Source organism: Thamnophis elegans, chromosome 7, assembly GCF_009769535.1.
Source record: "Thamnophis elegans isolate rThaEle1 chromosome 7, rThaEle1.pri, whole genome shotgun sequence".
Lineage (NCBI taxonomy): Eukaryota > Metazoa > Chordata > Lepidosauria > Squamata > Colubridae > Thamnophis > Thamnophis elegans.
In genome coordinates, this window is record NC_045547.1 from 38,766,237 (window position 1) to 38,779,966 (window position 13,730).

Genomic DNA, 13,730 nt, shown 5'->3' on the forward strand with positions numbered 1-13,730 from the left:
TAATATTCTACATTTTCAATTAAACTAAGGATATGTCCTCTTATTTTTGTTTAGCCTTTTTACTTTTTGTGTGTTTACATGGATTATTAATTTAAATGCAAATCTTTAAGAGGCAATGGTGCAAATTAGTCATTGTTTGAAGAAGATGGGAAAGCTTACAATTGCTAAAGAGAATTGGAAAGCACAAGTTAGAAATGAAAGGCTTCTCATATAATTCCTAGTTGGAATATAGAAAGACTGAAAGGAATTATTCCCAAGTAGATAAGGTATGCTTTATAGAGAGAGGCGACATATTTGCTTCATAAGATTGGAAGAATTATTTAATATAGGACTTACTTGCCTCTAATTGAATAAAAATATATGGCTCATATTTATTATTTATAAATGTATATACAGCCCATCTCATTGTTTATATAAAAACAAAGACATCTGGTCTATAACCTTACAATGAAGCTTCAGTGAAGTTAATATAAATGGATCATGCCAACCTAGAAACACTTGTGTTTAACAGAGAGCATAAATTGATGCAATATCACCATCCCACACAGCTAAAAGTACTCAAGTTAGAGGCAGACACTGTAAAAGCAACTATCATCTTCCCTGTCAATTACAATAACTAAACTATAGCTTTGTGCCTGTTCATGATAGCCAAAATCCGCTGAGGCAGCTACCTCATTTTCTTAATGGGAGAAACAACTTTGTAGTTAAGAAATAAAATTGAACAGAATCTATAGAGAAAAATCACAAAATGCTAGATGTTTATCTATTATTCAAATTTATATAATCATTTATGCATGATTTTGGGCAGCCTTAGCAACAAAAGAAATAAAACAACAAAAATAGGAAAACTGAATACAAGAAAAAGTAATATAAAAGGATTAAAATAAATAAAACTCATAGCTGAGATACTCACTTTCATCAAACCATCAGTACAGCTAATGGAAAGTACACTATTTATGCTTTGTTAAAGCAACGTGGTGCAACTCCTTTCTTTGCAAATTAGGATGGCTGGGTTATACAGTGGAGTCTATCGAAACTAAAACCTATATAGTCTTTGAACCCTGCTCACAGAAATGCACATTCCAACAATCAGACCAAGAGTACCCAGTCTAAACAAAACACAGTGGAAATGGCAAAGAAATCTAAAATGAGTCAACCATACAACAAAAGTAACACCCATCGGTGCCAATAAATATATTTATCTTTTCAAAATACCTATTTATGGAGTTCTAACATACTTTTGAAGAGTCTTGTTTTATAGGATATTGATATTGTTTCAAAAACAGGTAAATGCAATCTGAATGCTATGCACTCATTTAATATTCAGCTAATGAAACCTCCCTCGCAGGTTTCAAGAACAGTAGGAGGTGGTTTCATGGAAAATTTTGTGCAAAATTGTACCTCACACAAAAGGGCTTGAATGAATTGCTTACTTTGCAGGCATACATCCTCCTTTTTCTGATTATTTATTGGTGCTAAATAATGAACAATTCATAAAAACATACAATATGCACTCAGAATAGAACATTAAGAAACCTCTTCCTATGGCTGTTTATTGATCTTTTGAGGTTTTGTAAAAGGTGTAAAGATTTTAAAAAATCAGCAAAGAAGGTAATTAAATGGAAAATAAACTACTGCACTTCAATCGGCATGTATTTATCTCTCTGGACTCCAGGAGATTGAATTTATTTCCAATTTAGGCATGAAAGGCAGCTGGGTAACTTTGGGCCTGTCACTTTCTCAAGCCCAACCCACCTCAGAGGATTTTGTAGTGTAGAAAATAGGAGGAGGAAGGAGTGGTATGCTGGCCACCTTGACTTATTTTTTTAGAATAATAAAGGAGGGATATAAATAAATATCTTCCATTTTGTGACTTTTGTGGTATAACAGCAATGGATTAGTTTTAGGTGACAGTTAATGAGAAATTTCCTGATATAAGCAATTTGTAGGACCGATGTTTTCCCTTCCGTGTTACACAAATGCGCACCGATTGCGCAATCCGATTTCGGGTCCCCTTAGAAATCACATCGAACTGATCCGTGCATTAGAACTGTGTTCGGTTGTAACGGAGGAAAGCACTGGATTTGTTTTTGTTGAGATGCAGAGGGATTTTGAACTACAGACGAGGTCTATAGGCTATAACCTTCTACAGCGAGATCTGAATGAAAGGAGAGGGGGGAAAAAGATCAGCCGATAGCAGGATCAACAAAAGCCGTTCGCATTTTTTTTACCCTTGAGTAAGATAAACTTGATCCTCCCGTCTTTCCCAACCTTGTTATGCATCGTATTAAACAAAAACATAAATTCATTTGGACGTGGCGAGCGCCAGCCAGCAAGCTCGAGCTGCTATTGCAGCCCTTTGAAACGTCTTTATACAGTACGAGACGTTCCATTCTCAAGCGGCGGCCGCTGCTGTTGCTGCCGCTGCTATTTTCCAGCCCCGCTCAACGAACAAACCCAAGGCTCGCTCTCTCGCTTCCTCTCCCACTTGCAGTTCTATTTGTTTACAACTCAGATGACATCACTTCTCCCCGTGCCCCTCCGTTCCAACAAGACGTCCAATGGTGCGATCGCCCGATTGGCTGGGACGGGATCCCGGCCCCTTTTTCAAGCGCCATTGCCAGCCTGGCCGCGGTTATAAAGGCGCTGCACGGCGAAGCCTTCCTTCGTTGTTTGGTAGGAAATGGTTGTTGGAGGCGGGATCTGGTAGGTCCTGGCACTGCCGCCTGACTACGTCAGAGGGTGGCGGCTCAATAGAAGGAGTGGGCGCCCCTCCTGAATTGCAGTCTTCTGAAAAGCTCGCCTCCTCCTCCTCCTCCTCCTCTCCTCCTCCCTCGACTTGTTTTCCCCTCTCTCTTTCTCTCTCTCTCTCGTCCCCACCCTCGTTCCTCTTCGGCGGCCGCTGAGCGCGCGCCCCGAAACACTCTGGTAAACCACCGGAGCTGGCTGCCTCTCGCCCCCTCCGCCTCCATGCATCCCGCCCTTTATACCCGGGCCAACATGATACGTGAGATCGCCGCGGCTGTGAACTTCATCTCCAAGTTCCTGCGTACCAACGGGCTGATGAATGAGCGGCAGCTTCAAACGTTCAGTCAGAACCTGCAGGAGTTGCTGGCAGGTAAGGGGGGGGGGTGAGAGAAGGTGTTCAGACTTCTCGTCTCCTTCCGGCTAGTATGGGGACGGCGGCGGGGGGGGGGGGAAGCAACGACCGCATAGCTGCTGTCCTTATAGAGCAGTTGCCCCCCCCCCCCCGGACCGCGTGATCCCTCCGATCTTGTTTATCAACGTAATATTTCAGCCTCCCCCGACTAGCTGCCCTCCATAACTGTTGGGGGCTAAAGGTCCCATGATAGCCAGCATTGGCACTGGGCAATTGGTGGGAAAATGTTGCAGTGTTGGGAAGAAGGGGAGGTAAATGATGTGTAAGCTGGTTGCATGATTTGGACGGTTCGTGAGAATAACAACAGTCTTCCAAACGGCTTCAGGAAACGAACGAGACCTTTGTGTTTTGTACAAGCCTAGGAAGCAGCTATTTTATCACTTTAGCCCACCGTGGTCTAAATATATTACAGTGGGTTATTGTCGTACTTTCCTTTGGTTTTGGTTTTACTCAGTGCTTGTGTATGCAACGGGGAATTTTTCGCTGGTATATTATCCCTTGCGTGTCTGGAAAGTCCCTTTAGCTGCCTTCTGTTCCTCTTTCCTTTTTGGGTTTATACAAAGATCACATTGCGTGCGTAGGCTAGCATACAGACCTACACGTCAATCATACTTTTTAAGTTCTGCCTATGAAGTCTTTACACCCCTCCCAATTTTTGTGTAGGGTTTTGTGTATAAAAAGGAGCAAAGTAAATTTGGGTGGCATTTTGAACTCATTTAAGATACATGGCCTTTTCTCATTCTGCCTAGATGCAAGTAACTGCTAAGCTGTGTATCTCTTAAACTGTATGTCTCATGCATTCTCTGGAAGAGCTCTATTTACCATTTTCAACTGCTTGAGACTGAAGGAGTGCAGAACAGACGTTCTTGAGATTTTGCCTAAAGGCTGGGGGGCGGGGGATGCATGTTTTTCCACATCTGTTTTCCTTTCCTCTTCATCCATTAGCTTAGAGAGAATATATTAAATGCACCTATCTGGTATAGTAGCCAATATTTTCATACCTTTCGGGAAGGCAGAGGGAATTATTTAATAAGCTTGGACTATTAATTTGTTAATTAAAAATAAAGATTACATTAGTTTCTTCTTTGAGTTATAGCAGTATCTGAGTCCCCTCTTCATTGTGGGGGATCGATTATTACAGTACAGCTTTATCACAAGCCAGGCAACTTGTTTTCTTTCTAACATGACTTAAGAAGTTGTAGTAATTCAGTCTCTGTGGAGTGCCTTTCTGCACACCTAGTAACATTACTAATATAGTTTAAGTACGTGCTACATAGTAATGATGAAATACTGTATTACTGAATATTTTTTCTGTTCTGAATCTTAAAAGGTGTTGTCACCTGTAAAGAGCCTGGTAAATGAAGTGTTAAGCAAAAATATTAAGATTTTAAGTATTAGCAACAGAGAAAAGGTATCTCAAAACGTGTTCCTTATGTTCTGAAAATATTACTGAGTGTAAAGATTGGTTTGGAAATCCTAGTTTTGGAATATTTTTATTAGCACTGGAAGATTTAAATTACATTTTTGACTGTACTACATGAAGAATCTTCTACAAATGCTCTTTGGTAGAGACTGGGGTATGCTAATCCATGTACAAGTAAACGCATGGAAATTGTGTGTATGTGCAGTCTGAACAAAGCATTAACACTGTGACGTCTGTTTTTAATATCTTAACCGACCTGATCTCAGTTGGACATCCCCCCCTCCCCCAGTAAACCACTTCTAAAGCTATACAAAACTATCCTGCAAGGGGAAAAAACATCTAAATTTGTTTTACATAATATATCATTCATATGGTATTTTGAATAGCACTTTATTTAGCACTTCAAGTTGATTGGTGCTGATCATAACATTTCATACATGCACTTTCGTAATAGTTTGTGTATAATGTAATGCGAGAAGGTGCCATTAAGATTAGTGGAAATAAATGTCTGACTTTGATAAGAAGCTCTTAAAGAAATTTCGGGGTATAGTCTTTCATTGTGATAGATAGGCCTTTCTATATGCAAACATGAATTTATTCTTGAAATTAAATGACAGAAGCTTTAGAAAAAAATGATTCAATAGCTACAGTATTTTTGCTAAAGTTAGCATTATTTTCCGGCCATCAACTAATAAGTTGATATACTGTTCTGTTTCCCACCCCACTACCAGTTCTATTGTCTTATGCACTGGATAACAATTTCTATACACCTAGGCAGCTGTAAGGGTTATAAGAGCAGTAGTAATTACTGCTAAGAAAAGTTGTCAACCCTAAACGTAAACATACCTCATCTATCATTGAAGCATTAGAAAAGAATGATTCTTGTTTCTGAACCTTTGTGAAGAGCCAAGTGTGATGTTTATTACTCTTTTCTATTTTGTAGAACATTATAAACACCACTGGTTCCCTGAAAAGCCATGCAAAGGATCAGGCTATCGCTGCATCCGTATCAACCATAAGATGGATCCCCTGATTGGGAAAGCAGCACACCGGATTGGACTTAGCAGCCAGGAACTGTTCCGGCTCCTGCCAAGTGAACTTACTCTCTGGGTTGACCCGTATGAAGTATCCTATCGAATTGGAGAAGATGGCTCGATCTGTGTGCTGTATGAAGCCGCACCAGCAGGAGCAAGCCAAAGTAGCACCAGCATGCAAATGGTAGACAGTCGAATAAGCTGTAAGGAAGAACTCTTGGGCAGAACCAGCCCCTCAAAGAGCTACAATATGGACTGTATCAGGTTAAGATAATAGCCTGTGGATGGATCATCATAGAATGGATGGATAAATTTGGTTTTTACTTTGGGTGGGCTCCTCTGGGGATGGATTATGGAATTTAAACCATTTCACAGCTGTGAAGACCTGGCACAACATAGAATGGTAAACTTGATTTGATAATGGCAGTGCCATAGTTTCGACAGTACCTTTCAGTGATTTAATAGCCTGTGAGTATAGATGATTGCTTTATTTCCTAATGCCTGAAGTTGACCCAGATAGGCTGTAGTTTTCTCCCAGATGTTTTGCTTAATTCTTCTTTTTTTAAAAAAAACTGCACACACACACACACACATTTTCAATCTAAGTCTATAGCTATAAAATTGTTTTCTGCATTAAGTGGTTGCAGAGAATTTGCACTATACATTTTTAAAGTTACCATTTTTGGCAGCTCAGTAATAGGACTTGTTATAAATGGTAATACTGGAAATTTTATTCATCCAGACTTTTACCTAGCACTTAACAGTATGTATAGACTGTACATAAGTCACACTTAGTGGCCATGAACTGGGGAAAATGGTTCAGTTGCTGTTTTGTATTGGCCTTCAAGGTAGTAAGTGAGTAAGCTGTGCTATGCCAACAGGCTAAAGAGAGACCATTTAAAGACACTGTCTGAACTGTGGTGTATTTTACCAGCCAGCTATCTGTACATTTGCTAGCTTGTAGTTTTCTAAGACTGAGTAAACCTCTTATTTTTAGAAAGTGGAGGTCTGGTTTGTAATTTCCTTGTACTTAATTGGTAAAAGTCTTTTCCACAAACCACCATCTATTTTGTGAACTTTGTTAGTCATCTTTTTTTGGGTAAATTATGAACTGGTGTAAATTTGTACAGTTCATGTATATTGATTGTGGCAAAGTTGTACAGATTTCTATATTTTGGATGAGAAACTTTTCTTCTCTCTATAATAAATCATTTCCTATCTTGGCATTTTAATTTAATCTCTTGTCGTGCTTGCATAGGATTAGTTAAAACTATTTTTAATCCCAGTTAATGTATTATAAAAGATAAACATGGAGGGCAGATGCAGGAAAAAAACATGATCATTACAGATGGATGAGGAAGACTGTTGGAGTGTGAATGTTTGAGAACACACATTGAATGTTTCACTTTAATTTTTAATATTATTCAAAATTAATCAATGTGGAGATAATGCACAAGTCTATTAATTCCTGAATACGTGGAAACCCTGCTGAAGTGACTTCCAACAAACAAGAATTACGACCAAATCCAGAGGATTAATGTTTATATGGTTGCCTGATGAACAAGGATAGCAAGTCAAGGTGGTTCAACTAATCCACCATTTAAAAACATAAGAAAAGTAATAAACAAAAAATCTTATTTCTGACTTGACGGATACCTTGCTCAGTTGGTATTTACTAAAAACCAATGTTGCACAGCCCTTAGGAGCAAGTTAACCGCTCAACAGAAAAGTTTGATTTCTTTTCAATTCTTCAATCACAAGATTCCCTTAGAGTTCATAAGATGATGGCATTCAGCAAAAAGGTATGTATACTTTTCTTTCCTGATTTAAAAACTTGAAGTTAGGCCCATGGAAGTTAATTGAGCTTCTGTTCAGTAAAACTGGATAGGAATGGCTTGAAAGCTTGAATTTATAACTGGAGCTTGTCGGTAGGTTCTTCACTGCTGCCTTCAATCAAAAGTTTCCCAATGTAAGAAATTCCCACATACCACAATTGTGATCTGACTACTGAAGTGCTAGAAGGTATGGGAGAGATTGACATGGCATACCTTGCCCATTCAAGACTGCTGTGCAACTTCTTGATGAAATTGTAGCTTTATAACTTGCAAAATACCTAAAGTTAACATTCCCATTAATGTTTAAGGAAGGCCTATTAAAAATACATATTAGGTTCTGTAAGCTAATGTGCTTAGCCTGTTAACTTCCAGCTATGCTATAACTGCAATTCCCAGAATACCCCACTCTGCATGGCCTTTATAAGTGTAGCAAACTCATTCCTAGCATACTGTATTTGGAAAGTACAAGCTTGAGGAAGACTGGTATGCAGTGAGATAAATTGACTGCTGGCATTTTCCACTCTCTTGACTAGGTTGGTGGATATGTGGGAAGGGGCTACAACTTGCATAACCTATCTCCAATGAGCAACATATTTGGGGGAGGCTTGCGTTTGTGAAATGAATTTCAGCTGTATTCTACAGCTTAGGCTAGGAATCAATCTTGCTTGTATGAGTCAAATGAAAAGAACATACCAACATCTGTGGTTTAAACTTGAGTGTAGGAGTGCTATAGGCCAAGGAAAATTGTTCATCTAAGCACTACATAAATGGATTCAAAATGTTCAAAGTACATCAGAAGCACAGTTCAAAACTACTTCCTGAAATAGTTTGGATTTGTGGCACTTTACATTCAAGAGCTTTTGTACCCACAATCTCACACAAAGCTATTTGAATCGTGCTAAACAAAATACTTACACAATTTAGTTGCTTAGGGGTAGCACTATGTTATATAGTGTAACATTGATGTTAAAAGCAAGCAAAACTGCTCGCAGTACTTATTCTTATAAAGACATTTTCTTGAAATGTCACTCATTAAGTATAGATCACTCTTAGGATGAACTGGTTTCTTTTAAATTCGAAACGTATTATATCCCAAGCACAGACCTTACACAATCAATCCTTTGATCACTTCCTCCTTGGTGAATGCATACTTAATTATCCAAACAATAACAACAACCCTCATTTGTCTAACATCCTACCTACCCCACCTAATTCAAAAGTAGTCCCTCCCGCATCTATTGACTTTAGTTGCTAAGCAGGTTTTTTTTTTAAAAAAAAAAACCTATGTTTTTACTTTGGAACAAGCCAGTGCTGGTTCTAACCTTAAGGCTTTTTTCAAAGTGATTGTACTGTTGCGGTCATATATCAGCAGAACACACAGTCCCTTTAGAGAAAAAAGCAATACTTTGGTTTCCTGTCACTCTAAAACATAGCCTTTCTTTTTCATACTTGAAAGATCTGCAGATGTCGATCAAGTACTCCTATTTGTTTTCTGCTCGGAACCTATAACTCTTGCGCTCATGATGTCACTTCAAGACATTTATAAACAAAACACAATAATGTGCTGTTAGGTTGTCTGCTTCTGCCAAGTGGCTTCTACATTTCCTGCAGGAGGCTGATAAGAGAGACTGAATTTGAGTTAACTTCCCTTTTTCTAGAAACCAAACCTTAGACATCTTACCAGCAGGATCGAGGCAGTTTTTTTAAAAAAGCACTTGATCACTTTGGGAGTTATATAGTGAAGGACCATATAGCACCAGATTGTTAACACCCAGAAGATGGGAGCTAGGGTGAGAAATGTCACCATTGTTAACCTATCTTTGGACTGAACATTGGCAGAGTGTGAATCCAAGGGTTACAAGTTGCAAAATTGCCATCATACATTGACAGCAAAAGACCAGAGAAATAAAAAAGGTTGCAAAATTCACAACTAAGGCAGAAATGAAATCCGTTCCACCCAGCAGTACTGTCTTATCTTAGCCCAAGTTGTAACTAGACTAACAGCTTCTGTAATATGGAGGATGGTTATTCAGTGAAAGAAATCTTAATGTTTTAAACAGCTAAGAGTCTGAACGTTCTTATGAACATTTCTAAGGTGTTCAAAGATTCTTTACTGAAATTAAGTATCTATGTAATATATCAGGCATTGCCTAATAGCAATAGTAGGAAGCTTTGTGTTCAGATGCTTTCGATTTCACTGACATAAGACCCAATCAATTTGTGGCAAGGGATTATAGGAGTTGTAATTCAGACAACAAATCTCTATTTTTTAGCAGTGCTATTAAAAAATGTTAGTATTTCCAATGTGACACTTTTTTTTCAGTAAGTAATTAGAAGGAAAAATGTTTGGAATCTTTTGCCTTCTCAAGCAGCCTAAGGTGGCTTAAAAATATGGAAGTACCAAAATTTTATTTGGAACTCTTATCTACTGCCTAAACAATCTATGGTCAAAATGGTGGAATCTTTTTATCTCACTTCTAACTGGAGGGTCTTTCTTACTATGTCTTAAAGTGCCACCCTCCTGATATATCAAGTTACAGCTTCCTAGTCATAATCAGGGTAAACTTGCTTCCACGAGATGATAGGAGTTGCGATCCAGCCCATTGTAAGGCTCCAGATTGGAAAGGAAACCTTAAAGCATGAATTGTTTGTCCAACTGTTTGGAAATTAGACCAGCATCTTGAAAACATTAAAGACTTGCAGTAATTAATTCTATTCCAGTATCTTACTTGTATTAGTTTTATTATCATGTTTATTTGTGGCATGTTTCCACATTGGCCTATGCCATGTCATGCTTGTTTTTGGATTAATGTAATGTGAACCAAGTCAATATTGCTTGTTCAACAAATGTTTAAGAAACCTGGTCTAATCTCAGATGTGAAAGCAACCTTCATCAGAGGTGGGCTGTTCCCAGTTTGGCCCAGATTGGGCAAACCAATAGTAGCATTGGTGGGAGGCTCCACCTACCCGCATGCGCAAAAGCAACATGTGTGCATGCATGCAAACACGCCCAAACTGATAGTAAAAAAATTGGCAACCCACCACTGACCTTCATCTATAGACAAACTCTGACACTGTTAAAAGTTTCAGCATGAAGCAAGCAGTTGAATTATTTAGCAATTTTCAGTTAAACTGCAGTGGCCTTTGATTTTCACTGCCAGCATTCCAGTGGTGATTTGCTTCTGCTTATAAGGACAGATGACTGCTAGAATGAGATAGTTTCAAGTGAATTTATGTATGTTTGTATTTACATAAATATACTGCTAATGGAACTATCAAGAGAACTGAGGTGTCTGAAGGCCTTAATATTATTTACAAAATTATGAGTCATCTCTTCCACAAATTGGTTTTCAACATTATTTTGTTTCAAAACAAAATACCTGGATTTGTTTTACCTACATAAAACATTTATTTTAATTTGTCTAGTTTTGAAATAAACTGCCCATATCCATTTTTTAAAAGAAAGATCATATTTTAGGATTCTAGTGAATTCCTTTATATTTTTATAGTCTTGTCTTCTGTGTAGAAGGTTTTTTTTAAGGGCCAATCTTTCCCTGAGAAACATTTCAAATAGCCAATCTTCTTATCATAAGAGCCTTGGGGGGTTGGCAGTGGGGGGTTTGGGGATGGTGTAATAAGTTAAAACATGTTGAAGGATCAACAGTTTGCTGTAAATAATTGACTAACCTGAATGTGCAGATTAGCTATCTCAATCTGTATTGTGGAGACAACTTTATGATGTATTTTGTAATTCAAGTAACATTAATTCTAAGACAAAGCATGGTTCAATTTTTATAAAAAAACCTTTTCAAATGGATTTTAGATAAATATTATTTGCATATATTTTTCATAATACTTCCAGTTAACTTCCTTTATGGAAGATTATGTGCCATTGGGTTGGTATTGACTTTAACTACTGCACAGATAAATGTTCTCCATGAGCATGGAGTAAAACTTCCATTTTAAAAATAGTGTCAGTGGTCCCCAACCTTCTGGCTTCATGGACTGGCAACAATGGCAGCGGGGAATGGTTTCATGTGCCCAACCTAGCTCCCGCGCATATACAACTGAAGCTTCATGCACTCACCCATCACTCGTGTGGCCTGGCTCCCAATGAACCATGGCCTGGGATTAGGGAGCCCCTGTTATAGAGAACACTTCACTGGGACTGTAGTTCATACCTGCCTGTTCTATAAAGGGTCTTATTAGTTAATTAAATTGCATTTCATACAGACTTTTATGTATGTAATGTGGCCTTTAAAGAATAGGTGAGGTTATTAAAATAGCTTTCAACCAGAGATGGTGTTCAACTGGTTCTTTCTGGTTTGGGTGGTAGTGGTGGCTGCGGGAGGCTCTGCCCACCCGCCATGATGTAATGCACAAGCTATAGGTATGATCTTAAATTAATCTAAGAGTTTATAATAAAAAATGAATATGAATGTTATAAAGACTTTGCTTCAACCTAGAGAACTACCAGTATGTTGAATTATAACTTCCAGGTTTCCAAGTTCCATGTCCCATGCTGTCTGGGAAATGTTTATAGGGAAAGTATAAAGCTTTACAAACAAGGAAATATGTGGTTTACCTGCTTTGTCTTATGGACAGATTGGGATTTGATAGTCAAATTGGCATGTGATATTGCTATGCATTGGCAAATGGTATTGCTAGTCAAAGAGATATGACTAAATATAATTGTATCCATACAATCTTAAATCTGTGTTTAAAATCCATGTTTGTTTTAGTCATTTGGTTTATAGCTTGGTTTATTCCCAGGAGCACATCTCTTCCAACTTCTTTTCCTCAGAACATTTCAGTGCAATAAATAGCCTGGAAAAAAATGACTGAGCCCAAGTCATTCATTGATCTTCTACATCTGAAAATAGACTTTAATCTGGATCTTTTTAATTCTAGGTCAACAATTACTGTAGGCCAATTTCAAAGTAACTATATCAATCCCCAGTAGAGCTTAAATCATTACATTATCTATCAGATAGATCTTAATTTGAATATTTTTAGTCTCCTTCCTCTTTAGGCTACTGAATAAGCAGATTCCATGCCAGCTGCAACTATCAAGAGCTTGTACATTTTTTTGATGACCCTTGAAAGCTGATCTCAGGTCAAAATATATATATATATTTGTAATAAAATTCTTCCAATTTTTCTTAATCATACATCATTACCTTTAAAGCCTGTTCTTTAATTTCAGTGTGGGTTTTTAGTGCTTTCTGAATTTAATTGTTTTCTTGAAGACATTTCATTGCCCAACTAGGTAATATCACCAGTGCTAGAAGGGAGTGGAGTTTGCCTTGCCTTTTCTGCAAGAAAACAACCAAGCTCAGAGTTTCCAGTAGATAAAGTTCTCTTCTTTTAAGTGAGGAGATATTTTTTTAAATATACCTATGTATTAATCAGGGATGTCAAACTGGCGGCCAATGGGCCAGATGTGTCCTTGAAGGCCATGGGGAAGATGTTCCAGAAAGAGAACCCACATGGAGAAGGTCCTTTTTCTGGGTCTCCCTATGGGATAAGACTACAACATGTATCTCCCTAGGGATAGGACCTGCAACATTTTATTTGTTATACACATGTTGGAATTTAGACATGCTATTTTGTATGTATTTATGTGCTTCAGAATCACGAGAAACAACCTCAAAAAGGAGCTATAGCCAAGACTTGATGCTCTGGAATCTTAGGAATAAGTGTAGAATAGTTGGCCTTATCTCTTTCAGTTACTGAAAAAGGCATACGATTTCACTTATTTTTTCATTCAGTTATCCACCATGCTCTCATTTATAAGCTCTATCATATAGCCAGATTTGTTCTACCTTATTACTTCTCTTCAGTGGCATATTAACAAATCAAAGTTTCAAAAAATGCCTCAATAAATCTTGGCTAGGAATAATTGATGGGCAACCAGCTATAACATTCCAAATTCCTTTGTGCTGTACTTTATTATAAATGTATAAAAGTTTGTTGCTTTTTAGTTGGTGCTTGCTTATATGTTTCTTTCATGACATTTGTGTTTATCTTGTATATTCATATGTTTGGTTATAGTGTGTATCAGTAAACTGCCCAAGAATGTTTCTTCTTCTTATTTGCTCATTGGTTGACTTCTTTCCTTAGATTCTGTATATGAGCTGAACATTTCTGCTATTAGGTTGGTGTTACTATGAAAACTACAAAGCTAGAATTCAGCTTACGGTTTTATAAAGCAAGTGTTCTTTTCTGTGTGGATCTGCTAGACAGTATTTTCCCCCTTATGTTTATCATATATCTGA

The 13,730-nt window shown here is 37.8% G+C and overlaps 1 protein-coding gene across 1 annotated transcript; it reads left to right on the forward strand.

Annotated features, from left to right (window-relative positions):
• Positions 1–2,652: 2,652 nt before the first annotated feature.
• On the forward strand, positions 2,653–6,849 carry BTG1 (BTG anti-proliferation factor 1). The gene is made up of 2 exons (XM_032221340.1): positions 2,653–3,118; positions 5,527–6,849. The coding sequence occupies exons 1-2, from the start codon at positions 2,971–2,973 to the stop codon at positions 5,889–5,891; spliced, it is 513 nt and encodes a 170-aa protein (XP_032077231.1). The 5' UTR covers positions 2,653–2,970; the 3' UTR covers positions 5,892–6,849.
• The last annotated feature ends 6,881 nt before the right edge of the window (positions 6,850–13,730 follow it).